The 20,236-nt window shown below is 38.1% G+C and overlaps 1 protein-coding gene across 6 annotated transcripts in view; it reads left to right on the top strand.

Annotated features, from left to right (window-relative positions):
• The window catches only part of FAT1 (FAT atypical cadherin 1), a 172,625-nt gene that overhangs the window by 129,982 nt on the left and 22,407 nt on the right, over positions 1-20,236 (top strand). For all 6 annotated transcript variants that reach the window (XR_012688179.1, XM_075196658.1, XM_075196666.1 and 3 more), the window contains exons 12-21: positions 95-248; positions 2,833-3,066; positions 4,279-4,668; positions 6,110-6,324; positions 8,809-8,946; positions 9,145-9,288; positions 10,880-11,077; positions 15,756-16,557; positions 16,638-16,763; positions 17,443-17,600. Coding sequence is in view for 5 of the 6 variants with exons in the window: in XM_075196658.1 (XP_075052759.1) it covers positions 95-248; positions 2,833-3,066; positions 4,279-4,668; positions 6,110-6,324; positions 8,809-8,946; positions 9,145-9,288; positions 10,880-11,077; positions 15,756-16,557; positions 16,638-16,763; positions 17,443-17,600 (2,559 nt within the window). In the remaining variant the exon portion in view is untranslated. The remainder of the gene's footprint in view (positions 1-94; positions 249-2,832; positions 3,067-4,278; positions 4,669-6,109; positions 6,325-8,808; positions 8,947-9,144; positions 9,289-10,879; positions 11,078-15,755; positions 16,558-16,637; positions 16,764-17,442; positions 17,601-20,236) is intronic.

Raw genomic sequence — 20,236 nt, forward strand, 5'->3', positions numbered from 1 at the left:
CTAATTCTGTTCTCTAGACCCATTAGAACTGACATTTAACAGGAGAAATTATTTTAATATCCTTTTCACATGTGTCCCTGCTGTTATTTTGTAGGATTCCTACTCTGAGACCATTTCAGAAGATGCATTTTCCGGGAAACTAATCCTCCAAGTATCAGCTAGCGACGCCGACATTCGCTCTAATGCCGAGATCATTTATACGTTGCATGGACGCGGCTCAGAGAAATTTCACCTCAATCCATTTACAGGTGAGCTCCATAAATGTAATAAATTCAACGCTTTTAGCTTTGGCCTTTTAATGATGTCTTACAGACATCATTACTGTTAATTCTTATGAAGGAGAAGCCAGACATAATTTCCTGCTTCAGGAAAAGCGACTTAATTGCATCAGTTGTATTAATTGCGGAACTCAATAGCCTCATGTAAAATAGATATTAAAAAATGCGACGAAGACGGTGTTTACTCATCGTTAGCATTAAAGGCTGGTTAGGCAGAATCCGTAACACTATAGGGCAGAGCTATTATTTTGTATGAGTTTACTCCTTTTTCAAAAGACTGTCTTAATCCTGTCACTTAAACTACAGAAGGTCACGGATTTGTTGAGGTGGAAAGTTTTAACGTTTCACTGTTAGTTTTCTGCAGTTAGAGTAAATGGTTTTACTTTCACTGGGTGACTGCCCATAAGCCGAAACTGAACATGCCCCTCGAGTAGGAATAAATTCTGCATTTTTCTACAGCAACATAAATGGGTGATCTCTATTGCCAGGTCTGTTTACAATACTAAGTACATGTTTGATATATGCATGTCATGGTACAGTTTGGCAGATAAACCACCACAAGCTCTGAGCTTTGTATGTACACTCTGAAAAGGGTCTGCCAATATTAGACTGCTCTAATCAACACCGAGAAATTGTTTCTGATGCCTGGTGATACCCCTGTTAAAATCAGATGCCCTAAGTAGGGGTGAATTTTTATAATTAAAAAAAGTGTATCTCTTAATAAAAATATATATTAACAATGTCTACAAAAAAGAAGCTTTTCTTTGTAAACTGGTGCAATGTTGATAACCCCACAGGAGCACCTGAACATCACTTGTAGCCCCAGGATAGACTATATGATAGGTATGTCATGGTACTAGTTAAAACACGCAGTGTAAGTCTATACATGCATTGCACTTTTCAAAATTTCTATATAATACAACTTTTGTTATGTATATAGAATACATTATTTCTTCTGAGCTGAGTTGCTTTCAGCATCACCGGTGAAGCATTTTGCCATTTCCAGTATCATATAAGTAAATAAACTCTCAGGGGCATGTTCAGTTAACCTCGAGGTGCCACACTGTCCGGCTGCACACCCCTTGCCTGCTAATACGGTACTAAAGCCTCCCTCGCATGCAAAATCTACTGCGCGATGTGTCTCCGTAGGACTGTTTCAGAGACACCTGGCGGACAATTAAATCCCCCCGTAGCTTTTATTGTTCCCGCTGGGTAGTCGGTACAATAAGATAGCACTACCCATGGATCATTTGGTATTATATGCAACACAATTTTCCTACATAGTCTTAAAACTCATTTAAAGAGCGCTTTTGTGTGTTCGATGAATGCAACCAGATATGTGAGAGTGAACTCCTCTCAAGCGTAGTGAGGAACGAGAGTGATAGAATGAGTGATAGTAATAATAATAATGGTACCAACCAACGACAGAGTAGTTGAAAGTTACTCACTAATACTTCTGTACATATGTTGCAGACATGGAATACTGTAATACATTTCTCTCTTTGGTTATATGACCTATATTTGCCAAGTTCATTTTATTTCATAGCAGACATTTGAGATTTTATGAAAAATAAATAGTAATCCTGCTGAATTTATACTGTAGCTAGGAAAGAAACCTTATAAATTGGACTCTCCAGAAGCAGAGAGGTCACAGCGCTCAACCTCTCTCCAAAGTACAAACATGATGTAAGTTCTACATTACAGAGATACTTTGAGCCTGATTTAGATGCACATCCCAGCTAAATTTGCACAACCAATCCAGGATGCATTTTTTTGCATGCAGATAAAATGCTGTATACTTCTGCATGTAGACCACACTAGGGAGCTCTGGTTTCATATTGCTATATAGACTTTAGCTACCACCTTCCATCTCTAATGTTGTCCACACATTTTAAATGTACCCCGCTGCGCCCTTAATGTGGTTTTTCCCGCGGTGCAAAATTGCACCTTCTAGCTAGAGTTAGTTCCAATTCCACAATGAGGCCCCTTGTGTGTTATCAGTATTATGTAAAAGTAAGAAAATGAATCAAACGTAAACTGAATAAGTCACTGCTGACATTCTGGATAGTATTTAGTTCCATCTCTTGCTGTATAAATTGAAATATGTCGATACATTACAAGTTGTAATGTGCTTCCATATTTGAGTGGAATATATTTGTGCCGCAGACTTTTCCCGAGTTGTTAAAAGGAGTGAGTTCTGCACAAAGCTCCTTCTAGTAAGATGATTATTTAAGGAGAGACTACATCAGCTGTAATAAATTGATTGGCTATGGTGTATGCAGTTTATGCGGGATAGCATATCTCCCCAGGCTGATGCTATATAGCAGGAGCAAAGATACCCAAAATAAAGTATTTTAAGGCACTAATATTATTTTACTAATAATGTTATTTATCATTGCCAGGCATTTAAGCAATGGGATTATATCTAGCTACTCAGCAATACGGCACAATTTAAGACACCTGTTTATTTAAATTCTTCTTCTTTAGTTTCAGAACTTGAATAGAATGTTTGTATCCTCTTTGAAAGCTTTGTTTTTGCTGTTCTGTCATCTAGGGGAATTGATGACCTCATCACCACTTGACCGTGAGATCCAAGAGCTCTACCACCTCTTAGTAAAAGCCACAGACGGAGGCGGCCATTTCTGTGAAGCTAGTGTGGAGTTGACATTAGAAGATGTAAATGACAATGCTCCCGAGTTCTCTGCAGATCCCTACACCGTGACTGTGTTTGAAAATACCGAACCCAAAACCCCACTCACGAGAGTACAGGCCATAGATGCTGATACTGGTATTTACTTTTAACATGTATTTTGTGTTTTGCATTTATTTACTGCTGGGCTGATATACTACAGCCCAGTGAGTGCCTTGCAGCAACAAGACAAAAACACTTAGGGCTGGATTTACTAAACTGCGGGTTTGAAAAAGTGGAGATGTTGCCTATAGCAACCAATCAGATTCTAGCTGTCATTTTGTAGAAAGTACTAAATAAATGAAAGCTAGAATCCGATTGGTTGCTATAGGCAACATCCCCACTTTTTTAAAAACCCGCTTTTTACATTCGACTACACCATCCTTCATAACAATTAAAAAAAAATATACATGCATGTACACACAGAGGCGGGACTATAGTCAATACCGGGGCTCCTGGAGATTCTACGCATGCACCAGTTCCTGCACGGGAGGGCAGAGCGGGGGTTTCTAAAGGGAATGGACAGGTATTGTTACATCCCTGTCTACCAATGTTTGTACACACTTTCATACTTTCAGTGTCATTTCCATATATGGATTCAGCCACTATAACAAGCTACACTTTGGTTTACTTGTGTAAGGCATCAGATATCTGAAATGGAAAGTGTAAGTGGGCTTAAGCAGACAGTTCACGAGCATAAGACACGTAAGCGTAATGATCTACAGCAGTGTTTCTCAAGCCCTAACAGTGCATGTTTTCCAGGTGACAAGGGAAATAATTATACCACCTGTGGATCCGTTACAATGTGTCAGCCAGTAATAAATAGACCTCTGCTAAAGCAAGACGATGTGGAAAACATGCACTGTTAGGGGTCCTGAGGACCAAGTTTAAGAAACACTGATCTACACTAGCAAAAACCAAAGACTCTTGGCTGATATTTGTATGCATACTGAAGCGTCGTGAAATCAAAGCCCAGAGACATAAGATATTTTTATGGTAGCATGTATTTAATGACATGCTTAAACATAGCTGTAAAATGTATTTACAAACGTGTAATTTATATATGACTATCCCTTATTAACTATGTAAGTTACATTTTTACGGGAATAATGTCTGAGTTACAGTAAAGAAATAATTATCATGGATCAGTAGTGATAAAGGACCCAGTAGACCTATATGGTCACTGTGCTCCAAACTAGAAAAAAAAGCACTCCTGCACTTATCGATTTATGGGTTAAATGAGCTTCATATTTATTGCTAAATAGCTAAAACATCTTTTTATGGTGTTTCAATGCGTGTTATTTATTGTAGGACTGAATCATAAGGTGCAATATTCATTAATCAACTCGGCAGAAGGTCAATTCTCCATTGATGAGTTGTCTGGAATAATTCTTCTGGAAAAGCCTCTAGATCGGGAGACGCAAGCAGTTTACACCCTGACGGTTAAAGCCACTGACCAAGGTTTGCCTCGGAAGCTCTCCTCTGTTGCAAATGTCGTGGTGTCAGTCTTGGACATCAATGACAATCCACCAGTCTTTGAACACAGAGAATATGATTCAACCTTGTCAGAAGATGTGGCTGTTGGCACAGAAGTTCTACAGGTCTATGCCACCAGCAGGGACATTGAAGCCAATGCAGAAATTTCATATCAAATTATCAGTGGCAATGAACATGGAAAATTCAGTATAAATCCAGTGACAGGTAAGTTTTGTGTTTTTGTTTTTTGTTTTTTATTCAAAACTATTGGTGAGTAATATCGGCAAATTTGTGATATCCACCAGTACAGGCCTGGTCAACCTGTGGCTCCTAGGTGTTGTGAAACTGCAAGTCCCAGCATGCCCTGTTAGCTATCTGCTGCCTATCTGCTGGCAAACTATGCTGTGACTTGTAGTTTCATAACTCCTGATTGGCCAGGCCTGCTCTGGTAAATGGGTGACAATAACTGTAAGTATAATTGCAGTCCTCTTAAACCTTGTATTGTACATTGACCTGAATATAACATAGCAGGTCTTGCTAACATTGCATTTAGGTACAACTAAATGATAGAAGACAGTTGCTTTAGTGAATTACTTTTCATTAGATAGATACGTTAATTGCTGATTGCTTGTCCATATAGTCTCAATTATTCACTCCTTGCTTGTATAGACAGGTCAGAGATCTAAGTGTGTGTCGCAAAACGGTGTGGGGTGCACTAAAATTGTGTTTTTCTGCATGTTGCTGTAACGCACGTTTAAAAATGTTATGCTTTTTAATTCAGAAAATAATTGTAAGACAAATAGGTCCACATTTACAGTAAGGAGCAAATATAGCTAAAATGTGAGCATTTGCACCCGGGCAAATATGTTTCCATGCACGGGTGCAAATGCATTTTTTTCTTATTTGCATGTAGCACATGCATACTGGGCAGTTTTATTTCTATGCTGTTATTTTGTTACCCACATATGTATTTCTTTGGTTTGCAGTGGAAGGGACTGAGGTTATATGATAGAAACGTTCAAATGTAACTAAGCTATTAATAGAGTTCAGAAGGCAATATTTAAAAAATAATAATAAAAAGTTTACTAGTATAAGGGAAACAAACTTTGAAATTGAGAGAGGAATACCCCCTTGAAGGTAAGATAACAGTAATGGATCAGTGGAATTATATCCAAGCAGTTCACACAGTAAAATAATTCAAGAATGTGTGACAAACATATGGCTACTGTTAAGACTGAGATCTAAATTAAAGCATAAAAAGGGCAGATTAGTTGGACATAGGAGTTTTTTGGCCCGAACATACTTTATATGTAAATAAAAGGGTGCTTAGAAGAATGGAGCCTCTTACCTGAGAAGCTCCTCTGGGATTCACGCTCTCTATACTATCGAGGCCAAAAGTTACATTTATTCTAGCAGGAGTGTTGCTCACAAAAATCAAGTGTTATGTTGGCATCTAGTAAATTGATTGTTTTGGATGGCAGGAAGCAGACTGTAACAGCTTTTTCTTCATTATAAAATGTCCTTTTTTGTTTTTAGGGAATAGAATGGTAATTTCAGTCACTTCCAGATGTGACCCCTGTCAAATTTGAAACCTAACACTGCATTCATTTCACCTCCGACTTTACAATTTTCCTCTACAACATTTTTGTATTTGTCATCCGAACAGGGGTTCTATTCATAATTGAAAGTCTGGACCATGAGACCGCAGCGGAGTATTATTTGACGGTAGAAGCCACAGATGCTGGTACCCCACCTCTCAATGATGTTGCAACTATCAGCATAAACGTTACGGATGTAAATGACAATTCGCCAGTTTTCAGCCAGAACACTTACAATGCTGTGATTGGAGAAGATGCTGTGTCTGGACAGACTGTCTTGATGGTAATTTTCTTTCCACTGTATTTCTTTTACTTACCCTGTGGAATGTTCAGCTTGAAAGATTTGTTTTATTACTATCTGTGTTACATTATTGCTTTATTATAATGGTTTATTAGTTAACACACTGAATATTTTCTTTAAAAAAAAAAAAATTGCTGAAAATATTTGATTTAAATAGAAGCCGAGTTTAAATCTTATTTTTTCAACATTCATTTACAGTATAGAAATGTAGCACTATAATCTAAGATCAGTAGACTTAAATTTAAGCATAGTAATATTGACACAATTATTTTTATATTACAAGACCGTTCATGTTAAAACTACCATCATCAAGGTGTCCACCATCTGAAAAAAAATATATATGGTTCATTTAACATGCTCATAAAGTGTAGTATTTTCATTTGTTGCCATATGTGGTATAATGTACCCTTTTTTGTATGTTGTAAGGATGTTACATTCCTTACACATCAACAGTGTGCAGGTGTGTTGATGTTCATTTCTAACTAATTACATCACTACTCTGATTCTAACTATGTTATTTATTGCAGTTTATCACCGTTAATCATGTGTTAGATAATGTTCCCCTTAGGAGTCCTCTAAATAAGAGACAATTATTACCACTACCGTAGTTCTTACTGTGGTATGCCCTGCCGTAATCTGTGAAGAGCAGCTGTCTGGTGAGTTTATCCCCAACAGTATTTGGGTATAAATAGGACACTTGGCGAGAATCTGACAGTCACTACAGTTTTACCCCTGTCCAGTTTTTGAAGCTGGACAGCAGCTATACAGATTACAAAATTATATAAACATGATGTTATCAACCCTCTTATTAACTTTTATTTATATAGTGACTACATATTGTGCAGCACTTTGCAAAGAATGTTTAATCATTCACATAAGTCAATGCACCAATTAAGCTTACAATCTATATTTTCTATAATACAGTATACACTACAACTGACCAACTTGACAGAACGTTTTTTGACTTTATATTCATTAATAAATAGCCTCCATACTAGATTGTAGCCTGGCCTACTGCATCTGGGGTGGATGATAAAGTATTTTCCAGCCTAATACTGGTGGCCCTATTGTGACCACCATGGAAATAATATAACAACACATGGGCATCACAGTGGCACAAAGTCGTTAACGTTGCTGCCTAACATCGTTGGGGTCATGTGCTCCGTTCTGGCCAAGACCCTGTCTGTGTGGCGTTTGTATATTCTCCCTGGCCTTGTGTTGGCTTCTTTTCACGAAGGTATCATTAGCTCCACGGTGGCAGGGGCTGATGTGCATGATTAATTATTCTCCATAAAGCACTGCGTAATATGTTGTAATCATATAAAATTACTGTTAATAAATGAAAATGAGATGGTTCTTCCCTGCTTGGAGTTTGTGTGATCCCAGGGTAATATTCCAACATGTCTTTAGCGGGATCTTCCCTGGAAGTGGTGGGAGATGGTGAAATGTAATGTTCATTGTCATCTCCTCTGGATAGAGATCCTAGTACTCTCATACTGTCCCTTGGCCAGTGGTCAGGAGGTAATCAATCCCCGGCTAAAATAAATGGGCTAGAGTCTAATGTGTATAAAGATAGAGAATTACCTGGTTGTTCAACTCTTAAACTGGGTACACTGTACAGTTTGTTTCACTTGATTATGGTGCCAATCACATAATAAACGTCTGTTAGGTCCGATATTGCATTAGTGTGTACGCTCCCACGATCATGATTTATCGTACTAAAGCACATCGTATCGTCTGATTTGAGTTTACAATCGGACTAAAAATCTCTACAAACAATGGAACGATGTCGGGCAAATTCCGCAGTGTGTATGCACTTGCATCCGGCGGTGTAGGCAGATCTACGTAGAGTTTACAGAGTCATGATCATTACAGCAGATGGTTATGACAGATGAGGAGCCCAGATCTGAAGGTACATCATGTAAGTGTGTACACATGAATCGGCTGCTGATCGGGACTTTCAATCATTGGCAAAATCATCAAAGTTATCGCATTTAAAGAAATTTTCTGTAGTATGCACCCAGTTTTAGTGTCGGCTCCATCCACCAGAATTATATGGGAAGTGCGATAGGGCAGAGAAACTATATCTGAAAACATATGTGTGCAGCTCCTTGCAAAGAGGAATTATTGTTGTTGTTATTAATAATAATAAGAAAGAAGATTATTATTATTGCCTCAGGTTACACCTTCCATCTTGGAATGTCTCTGCCAAGATTCCGTGCACGTATGTATCACATTATGCTTTAAGAACAATAGTACAACATATTACGTCGTGCTATGTTCCTTCAGGCACTGTTTTTTTTCTGTTCTGTTAGTAGAGTGTATGAAGGGAACACAGAAGCTATTGAAATAAGCCCTCCGGGAGCTCTTCTAATAAGTTAAAACTGGGACATGAGGAAGAATTATTTGAAAAATGTTCACTTGTCTACCATTGTGTGCTCCAAATGAGAATATGCTTTTATCTAGGTTGTTACAAATGATGCCGATGGACCTTTGAACAGCCACATTCGCTACTCAATTACAGATGGGAATCTGGGGAATACCTTTATCATTGATCCTGTAAGAGGCGAAGTTAAAGTGAATAAACTTTTAGATAGAGAGAAGGTGAGTCGTGCCATACTGTTTTTCTCCCTAACTATTATCTTCATAGTAATATTACTTCAGCAACTTTCAATGTTGTATTAGTAACTGGTTCCAAATTTAGTGTGTACAATTTGCATCCTCCTATTCTCCTCTGTCCCATATAATTAAGCATGATTTTACACAGCTTGTCATATAATTCCTCTGATTTTTATTCAATAGATTTCTGGTTATACATTAACCATTCAAGCAGAGGATAATGGCATTCCACCCAGAATTAACAGCACAACGGTTAACATTGATGTGTCCGATGTCAATGACAATCCCCCTTTGTTCTCTAAAGAGAATTACAGCATTATTATTCAGGTAAATGTGAGCTTATGTTATGTTTTCAATACACTGCATTTGTATGAGCACAGAATTCTTTTCTCATAATTTCATATTTTGTCAGCTGATTAGTTGTTGATTAGTTCATTAAGAAGGGTGAGCATTGGCTTTTTCAACTAATGCATCCAGTCAGGCTTTGTCTACTTCGTAGAACCCTGTTGTCTCCATACGTGTGGTTCTAATAAACAAGTCTGTGGTTTAGCTCACGTTGTATCTTTCATGGACTCTCATACCCAAATAGAAGTGGAATTAAAATGGGTGCTATCCACTCTGGTGGTCGTGACTTTTTACTGCCAGGAGAGACTAGAGCAGCTGCTTTTCTGGTTGAGAGAACATCCTGTTAGTGGACGTGATTTGATCACATGATGCTGATGTTCAAATATATGCACCCCTATTCAGTCTGGAAAGCCAGTTACTTCTTTTTTTCCGTGATTTGATGACATTGGACTATGTGATTGGCAGCCAAGAGTCCAGCCCCTTTAAAGTGGATACGTCGTTAGCTCATAAAAATAGTTCATGGCTTGTATAGTTTTAATTTATTTTGGAAAATGTTAATTAAAAATGACTGTTCCACAGTAGATCTAGAAAAGCATTCATGTATAAGTAGCACAGGGGCTCATGTCAAGTTGAACGCAAACTGCGTTCTTGGTGTGCAATACGATATTGTATTTCTGGGCAAGCGTACAAAGGACTATTTCTGACATTAGTGCTTTGTGTACATGCGCAGACGTAATAAAGTATATTATAAGCCAGAAACTCAGTTTGCGTTCAAACCGTATCATGACCCCCACAGTGTCTGGGGCCTTGGTTCCAAAGTCAAATTTTCAAAACGTGTTTGTTTACTGCTCTTAAAATATCTAAAGACTGTTGTGTATACATAAGATACTCAGACGATCACTGTGTATTATTTGCTGTAGGAGTGTGTTTTATTGTTAGTGGGTGTCATAGTGGTTGTATTTTCTGTCTGCGCTCATTACGTTCTTTCAACGTTGCTGCTCCTCTGATTCCCGAGTCTTCAGAAACCCGAGGCTCTGCTTTGGGCTGTCTGTACTTGTCTTCCTTATTAGGGAGAAAATGCCAAAGGCTAAACAAAGTTCTTCGATTTAATTTTACTTCACACAAGTTTTGTTATAGGAAATCTTAAATTGGTTTGACACGTTTTTTACACCATGGTGGCTAACAAGCACTTGAAGTTTCATTAATATAGGATTTTATGTGTACAGGATCAGCAACGTAAGCACTGGCAAAAATGGATTTTCACTGTGTTCTGTCATCTTTATTTAGACTCCAAAGTTCCTGTTATCCCTCTTGAAACCTTAACAAGCTCATTTATGCACTGATATATGCAATACATGCTGCAGAATTCTTATGTCCTTGTCCGTTTTTATGTTTGTGTTTCAGTACTGCTTAAAACTTGTTGGTTCTATTATGATCCATTTTTCATACTGGTGCCTTCCTGGGCAAGAACATTGGAATCTAAAACCTCTCCTTTCTTCCTGGGTTCTGTCAACTCCTAGACAATTAGATCAGGCTGTGACAATCTGATAAAAAAAAAAATGTTTCTTTACAGGAAAATAAGCCGATTGGCTTTAGCGTCCTGCAGTTGGCGGTGACAGACAAGGATTCCACTCACAACGGCCCTCCTTTTACGTTCACGATTCTGAGTGGAAACGAGGATAACACTTTTCAGATTAACCAGCTAGGAGTACTGACAACGGCAGCTGCCCTGAACCGAAAAACTGGCGATCACTTTTTACTTCAAGTTCAGGTATGAGCACTGATAAAATGTCATCATATGCCTGTTCATTGGCCTTTATATCCACAGGTAGCACAAATAGACTGCGTTACATACACAATTTGGTTAATATAACAATAACCGTGTAGTAGCGCAGAAAAAAAGTTTATGTATCTCACTTTAAAATAAAACACTGGACTTTGTCTAAAAGTCATCTCTGCAAAATCTGATTCTGAAGTGATAGAGATGCATATTGGATGGTATGATGATGATGATGATGGAATGCTGGCCTGCAGGCTGTTCACATTGTAACCTGAGAATCTTATGTGTTCTCCTTCCTCAATTACATACAATGTGCTTTGCAGCCTATTATTAGGCTGTGTATTATGTGTATTTTTTGCCTTTAAATTTGCTGCATCTGTGGGTATAATCATTTTGTTTCACTTTGTGTGATGATTGGGTTGTTTTAGATCATACTTGCCAACTTTCTAAAGTTGGCTTCCGTGAGCCTGTAGGGGGAGGTGGGCGTGATGGGGGGGTGGGGCTCCAAAAATTTGCATCATTTTGGACCCGCATAATGTGACGTAATAATGCAATTGCGTCATTTTACAACAGGGGGCGGGGCCAAACACCGCCATTCTTGGTGAATCGCGTGTTTTGGACCTAATACTGACCACTTCACTAGGAAGTGGGCAGATCCGGGAGATGGCCACACTCTCCCGGGAGTCCGTCAGACTCACGCGAAATGCGGGAGTCTCCCGGACATTCCGGGAGAGTTGGCAAGTATGTTTTAGATACCTAAAACCAGTTCTGTCAGGATTTATAGTCACCAGTCAGTATTACCCAAGGTATGCATTGTATTTCACTGCCCTTATGTTATATTTATTGGTTACTAGTTTTTACTTACACTGAAATCTGTATAATGCAGCCCTACGTTATGTAGTACTAATCACAATCCCACCTTCAACCTCTTTGAGGTAATAAAAGATAAGGTAAGCACATGATAGATGCTTATCGTGGAGCACATTAAATATACCGGTTCATAACCGTTTTACCATTTTTATAATATATGTATTGTGTGACTGAGGTGGCTTTTGCAGCATTGTCCCCCAAGAGCCTATCACCCAGTGCTCCATCATTACCTGCTCTCCAATCATTAATTCCTGGACGGAGCAAAGTCTGACAGAAATCGCCTACCATCCCTCCTGCAGTTTGTATAGTAATATTGACTGGTATCGTAAATAGAGGCACCAGATCGTATTGTTAGTCTCTGCACTGTGAATAGCAAAACTGCAGTAGGACACACCATTGATTTGTGTTAAACTGCATCTACTGCTTCAATAAAGGATTGGAGCCCAGTGGTGGAAGGATGAGAAGAGAAGAGTGTAGGTGAGGGGCACAAAGTGAGACGACCACCTTGTCTTTGACACCTATAAAATTGTTTAGCTGAGACGAGATTTTCATGTGAGAAACTGCCCTAGCCTTAACATTGGTGTAATCAAAGCAATTGTGCTCAGACACGTAAATGCATCACGTGTTTGTGTTATTGTCACACAAACAGCGACACTTATCTCTATTATTATAATTATTATTATCGTAAATTGGTAAGGCACCACAGTACTCAGCAGGGTTATACAGTAGGGATAACAGGACATACATAAAACAGTGACATACAAGGTAGACAAAATAAATGCAGACATGAAAACAAAGGTTAGAGGACCCTACTCATTAGAGAGCTTACATTCTTAGTGGAAGAGGGCAGAGCTGAAACAAGAGGTGCGAGTGTGGCTCAGAGTGGAGATTGGGACAGCTGTGAGGGTGTATTAGTGTGAATAGTATAGTCAGGGATAAAGTAAGCTTTAAAAAAAGACATGGGTTTTTAGAGAACATCTAAAGATTTGAAGACTGGGAAAGCCTGATTGGGCGTGGTAGGAAAGTGGAAAGCAGCACGGGAGATCTACATATACAAATAGACAACCTCTGCCTTATTAAAGCCTTATTTTAATTGTCAAAAGTGATGGCACTTATTCAAGCCATACACATTGTGAATTCAAATGTTTGTAAGATTAAAATAAATGTTCTGTATATAAGAACATAGGGCCTGATTCATTAAGGATCTTAACTTAAGAAACTTCTTATTTAAGTCTCCTGGACAAAACCATGTTACAATGCAAGGGGTGCAAATTAGTTTTCTGTTTTGCACATAAGATAAATACTGACTGTCTTTTCATGTAGCACACAAATATCAACTTTAAATTTCAGTGTACAAATAAGCTCTAAAGTATGTGTGTGCTACATGAAAAGACAGTCAGTATTTATCTTATGTGCAAAACAGAAAACTAATTTGCACCCCTTGCATTGTAACATGGTTTTGTCCAGGAGACTTAAATAAGAAGTTTCTTAAGTTAAGATCCTTAATGAATCAGGTCCATAGTCACGTTACATTTTATTTTATTTTACACTTGTTAATTTACTAGTATATGAACTCGCTTGTAACTTTTTAATTTTGCTAGAAAGACACCTTGAGGATTATATACTTTACATCCTAGTTTTAATTGTATTGTTCCTTTGTGAAAGATTCTGAGAAATTACAGTTGTATGTGAGCAATAGGTGCTGTTGAAAACTGATGTGTAGGCAATTTACACTTGGTTAATTAAGCTTAATACGGCTTCAGAGCAACTTCCTGTTGGTTTAAATAAAAGAGAATCAAACACTAAGCACACAGAAGACCTATTATTCTTTTCTAAATTTCCTCTGACCCATTGAATTCTTTCCATGCAAGTAATCTCAGATTGTCGCCAGCAAATGTTTGTTTCAAATGCTAGGGCTTGATTATTCCTCCTACAACATGACGTACTACTCAGATCTATTTAATTCACACAAAGGCTTATTAAAACAATAGAATTTGTTTTTATTCCTTGAAGCAAGTCAATTTATAGATTCATTTTCATCTTATGAGTTGCTTTGTGATAACCGACTGCTGTTACTTTGCATCTTAGTAAGTCTAATTTAAAACCTCACACTGTCAAATGTTGTAGACAGGGAGCATTCTAGTAATATAAAGTTTTATAGTATATTCATCACCAGACCTACTTTTTGCATGGTAAAATGTGCTTCATCTCCATCTACTGGTGAACAAGTGCAATGGTAGAGATTAATCATACCCATTGTGGTTACTTTACTGTATATCAGCAAGAAATCTAAAGCGTCTTGTTCATTGCATACATAGATTTTGAGTTGTGTGTATGTATGTATATATATGTATTTGTGTATATGTATATATATATATATATATATATATATATATATATATATATATATATATATATATATATACGTGTGTGTGTGTGTGTATGTATATGTGTGTGTTTGTGTATATATATATATATATATATATATATATATATATATATATACTCTATAAAATATGTGCCTGAAAAGAGCTTCAGATGAAAAAAACAAAAACATTGCATCCTCCAACATTAAAGGAGTTTACCACCTTTTGGGGGTATTTACAGCCCCTTCCCTCGCTAGTACCCCGGGGACCATTGCTTTTTGTGGTATGCAGCTGTTCCCCATACTTGGTTGTACTGGTGACCAGTGTCTTATCCGTCCAATCTGGAGTATGTCACTTCTCCCCCTTTTCTAGTTATTGTGCCTGACATCTCTCCAGCAGACGGGAGACAGCTGCATTACTCAAAGAGCAGAGGCCTAGGGCAAGAAAATAGACTAATCTTGTGAACGGGGAATTTTATAAACCCCCAGCCACCTATTCTCAAAGCTGGAAAACTCCTTAAAGCCCAGACAATGTACATGTGTAGAATCTAACCATTATATGTGAATGTTTCAGTTAAGCTGTTTACATATTTTTATTTTTGCTGTAACTTTTTCTACCGAATCCTTTTCAAACTTCTTACCCTCACCTACAAGGCCCTCTCCCACTCTACTGCCCCCTATATCTCCAATCTCCTCTCCATCCACACTCCCGCCCGGTCCCTGCGTTCGACCAATGACCGTCGCCTCTCATCCACTCTGATCACCTCATCCAACTCCAGAATTCAAGACTTTTCCCGAGCTGCCCCCCTGCATTGGAATGACCTCCCACGCTCCATCCGTTTGTCCCCTAACTTGTGCTCCTTCAAAAGGGCACTCAAAACTCATCTCTTCCTTTAAAACCTACCAGCCTTCCACCTAACCCTCTCTCCATGCTCGATCTCAGCTCCTGGCTCCTCCTCTGTAGAGTTGAGCGCTTGCTCCCCTCCTCTGACTCCCTTTGTGCCGGCCGTCTGTTTCCCCTCCCTTTAGGATGTAAGCTCTTATGAGCAGGGCCCTTCTCCCTCCAGTCTCTATACATTTTCTTCTGCTCCAACTCCATTATATTTGCTTTGCCTGGAGCCTCTGAAGTCTTGGTATTACTCGTTTATTGTTTTGTACTGTTACTCCCTGTACTGTCCATTGTCTGTACTGTGTTCGGCGCTGTGGATACCTTGTGGCGCCTTATAAATAAATAATAATAATAAATAATAATAATGCACAGAAGTCATTGAATTTAAGAACGTAAGCTTTTGCAAGAAACAAATAATTGTAACTGATGCAGGATTTAAAGGGTAGTTACACTGAACATGGTGTTCATTACAAAGCAACATGTGTTATATGTCCCTTTATGCTGGAAATTACATTGTTTCATGTAATTCTTTTTACTACCTCCAGGTGAGCGATAACGGTAAACCACAATTGTCATCAACAACAAATATTGACGTGCGAGTGATTGAAGAGAGCATCTATCCTCCGGCCATTTTACCACTGGAAATATATATTACAACATTTGGGGAAGAGTATTCAGGTGGCGTGATTGGAAAGATTCACGCAACAGACCAGGATGTTTATGACACACTCACTTACAGTCTGGATTCCAAAGTGGAAAATATCTTCTCCGTCTCGAGCACTGGGGGAAAAGTGATAGCTCACAGGAGATTGGATGTGGGCCAGTATTTGTTGAATGTCAGCGTTACTGATGGATTGTTTACAACCTCAGCTGATATCACCGTTCATATCAAACAAATAACACAAGATTTGCTCAATCACAGTATAGCATTCCGGTTCTCCAACCTCTCCCCGGAGGAATTCATTGGAGATTATTGGCGCAACTTTCAAAGAACTTTGAAAAACATTTTGGGTGGGCGGAAAATTGATGTTCATATTCTCAGCTTGCAGCCCTCTGATCCACCGGCAAACCTTGATGTCCTGCTGGCTGTAGATAAGCCTGGAAACACACATTTTGTACCTAAGCTTCTTATCCAAAAGATAAACGCTTCTATTGCCGATATTGAAGACTTCAGCGGAGTGAAAATACTTGAGGTCTTCCACAAGCTTTGCGCTGGTGTGGATTGTCCCCTGAGGTTTTGTGACGAGAAGATATCTGTGGATGAGAATGTCATGTCGACACATAGTACTGCACGGCTGAGCTTTGTGACACCGAGACACCTGAGGAAAGCTGTGTGCTTGTGCAGAGGTAAGGAACATGACACACAGCTGCCCATGTATACATGTCTGAACTGCACATATAATAATGGGATGTTACTTGTCACACAGGAGGAAAGTGTCCCATCTTAAATAGTATTTGTGAAGGCAATCCATGTCCGGATGGTATGGAATGTGTTGTGGATGCAAAAGAAGAGACGTACAACTGTGTTTGCCCGGATGGCCAACAATGCAATGGTAAGAATTCCACTTGTCGCATTATAATGTAATATTATAATATTACCATAATGCAGCCAGAATTTGGTTGATAATTAGTATTATAGTATTTGCTATGATTCGCATAGAGGATTCTCTGGAGATGTCTGCATGTGACAGAGAAGTGCAGTTTTGCTATGTTTCATAGGGAATACCATATAGCTTTGATTCTAAAACGCACCTTTTTCCCCATATAAACATCTCTAAAACCGGGGTGCGTTTTAGAATCGCGGGTGTGTCTTTAGTGTTTTATTTTATGCATAGTACTCATTCTTAGTGTGCGTCTTACAATCGATGGGTCTTACAATTGAGGAAATCCGGTATGTATCTCTTTGGTGGACCCATGGGAGAACAAGACCTCCTCCATTACCCCTTTATCCAAATATTTCAGTCATATGTTACTTTGACATGAGGAGAGTCAAGTAAGAGGTGTCATTTGCCTCTGTTCAAAATGTTTTTGAGGATGTGTACTTTGAAATAATAAATGATTTTGGCCATTAGGCCAACCACCTAATTTAATTTATATTTATGATGGATTTCTTGTTTTTAAGAGTGGCCTGTGGTGGATTAAGCGTGAATCATGTTTTATTTGTATTAGCTGTCATTATATAAATACCAAAATGAAGTTCTCTGTGCTGAAATTAATTTGTTTGTTTCCTAGTTGGCTCATCCGTAACATTTACTGGGAACAGCTACATAAAATACAGACTGATGGAAAATGAGAACAAGGAAGAAATGAAGCTGACAATGAAGCTTAGGACATACTCTGCTCATGCTGTCGTCATGTATGCCAGGGAAACAGACTACAGCATTCTTGAGGTGTGTTTTATGGTAGATGGAGATATGTCACCCCATGCTTTACATGCATTCATTTACAGATATGTCACCCCATGCTTTAGATGCATTCATTTACAGATATATAACCCCATGCTTTAGATGCATTCATGTACAGATATATAACCCCATGCTTTAGATGTATTAATTTACAGATATGTCACCCCATGCTTTAGATGCATTCATTTACAGATATGTCACCCCATGCTTTAGATGCATAAATTTACAAATATATAACCCCATGCTTTAGATGCATTCATTTACAGATATATAACCCCATGCTTTAGATGCATTCATGTACAGATATATAACCCCATGCTTTAGATGCATTCATGTACAGATATATAACCCCATGCTTTAGATGTATTAATTTACAGATATGTCACCCCATGCTTTAGATGCATTCATTTACAGATATATAACCCCATGCTTTAGATGCATTCATGTACAGATATATAACCCCATGCTTTAGATGTATTAATTTACAGATATGTCACCCCATGCTTTAGATGCATTCATTTACAGATATGTCACCCCATGCTTTAGATGCATAAATTTACAAATATATAACCCCATGCTTTAGATGCATTCATTTACAGATATATAACCCCATGCTTTAGATGCATTCATGTACAGATATATAACCCCATGCTTTAGATGCATTCATGTACAGATATATAACCCCATGCTTTAGATGTATTAATTTACAGATATGTCACCCCATGCTTTAGATGCATTCATGTACAGATATGTCATCCCATGCTTTAGATGCAGTCATTTACAGATATGTCACCCCATGCTTTAGATGCATTCATTTACAGATATGTCACCCCATGCTTTACATGCATTCATTTACAGATATGTCACCCCATGCTTTAGATGCATTCATTTACAGATATGTCACCCCATGCTTTAGATGCATTCATTTACAGATATGTCACCCCATGCTTTAGATGCATTCATTTACAGATCTGTCACCCCATGCTTTAGATGCATTCATTTACAGATATGTCACCCCATGCTTTACATGCATTCATTTACAGATATGTCACCCCATGCTTTAGATGCATTCATTTACAGATATGTTACCCCATGCTTTAGATGCATTCATTTACAGATATCTCACCCCATGCTTTAGATGCATTCATTTACGGATGAGCTTTCAACTTGTGTTATAAATGCACTTTTGATACAACTTTTAGCAATACAATCTAATGCATTGGTAGCACGCACGCATGAGCAATATGTTCTGTTCCTACATGCTAAGAGTGACACTTTCAGGCAGCTGAAATGCACGATAGCAGCAGGCAGGCGTTAAAAAACACACTCAAGAGGGGTTCCACATTTGGGAAAGTGGAAATTTTGATGCAGATGTTGAAATTATAGTAGGCTCCTGACGTGACGATTGCTCATGAAGCAGCCTGGCTTTTTTTGTACTACTAAGTCGGACCCATATGCAAACATATAAAAAGAGATTTGCAGAAATTTCCAAGTGTTTCAAAATTGTATTGATTTCACTGGTTCTGTGGCCACTATTGTGTTTGCAGTACAATTGACAGTGACCCCAATTCAGTTCATATATGTGGCTCGGGTTCGCAGTTCACATTTAAGGTTCATGATAGAAACAGTGTTTTTAAATATTTTTTGGTTAAACACTTAAAAAAAAAAAAATTCCATAAGAAAATGCTTTTTTTTCTTTTTAATACAAACTGTGAAACACTAGTGTATTTAAAGTGTGCATCCGTAGTTCATTGTTTGTTTGTAAAATAACAATTTTTTATTCTAATATGTATCAATTAAGCAAACCAGTTCAAACATGGTTGAACCTGTTTTGACTCTTATCAAATTTGAAATGAATTTGAAAAAAATTGTACCAATTTGAGAAACAATACATGGTCGGTTCAGATATCTTTGCCCACACATATTTTTGTTATTATTTTTATTTTTATTTTAAAACCCTCAAGTTTTGTACCTTTTGTGCCATGTAGTAATAAGAATCTGAAAGTCATTTATCCTCGTAGAAATCTTCCCTTTGCAACATCGTTCTGCAGGGAAGACTAGCACAGCTTCTACCACAAGAAAGAGCTGGAAGCAATTTGTTTGCAGTAAAGATGCTTGAAGATTTTGAATTGGTTCATTTCACATGTTTGATGGCTATGAACATGCTTGCGGTACAAACATCATTAGATTTGAATTTGTGGTCTGAAATTTGTAGATCGTGTTTGAGGTTCGTGTTTCCCAGTTGATGTTAAAATACGTTTTTAACGCTATTTATATAATAGTTCTGAATAACAGACAAGTATTATAACTTGAACTTTGGAGTTCGCCATTCGAAGCTCACCAATCACATGTATCAAGTTTACCTCAAACATGTTTTTTTAATTGATCAGAAATCTGAGAAATCCCTGTACATTTTTTGACTTTGGAACCAATTAGTCGAATCGTTTGAAAATAGATTTGCGGCCAGTTCGAAACCTCTCTAGTTTTCGTCTCTAAAAGCTTGTTCACGAGGAAAGTGTAACCTGAGTCTGTATCAACCAGTGGTCACAAGATAAAAGAGGAAGAGATCAGAGTATTGTGCCAAAGCCTTTCTAAATCACTGCTCCTCACTACATTTCATA

The sequence above is a fragment of the Mixophyes fleayi genome, chromosome 1 (assembly GCF_038048845.1).
Source record: "Mixophyes fleayi isolate aMixFle1 chromosome 1, aMixFle1.hap1, whole genome shotgun sequence".
NCBI classification, from domain to species: domain Eukaryota; kingdom Metazoa; phylum Chordata; class Amphibia; order Anura; family Limnodynastidae; genus Mixophyes; species Mixophyes fleayi.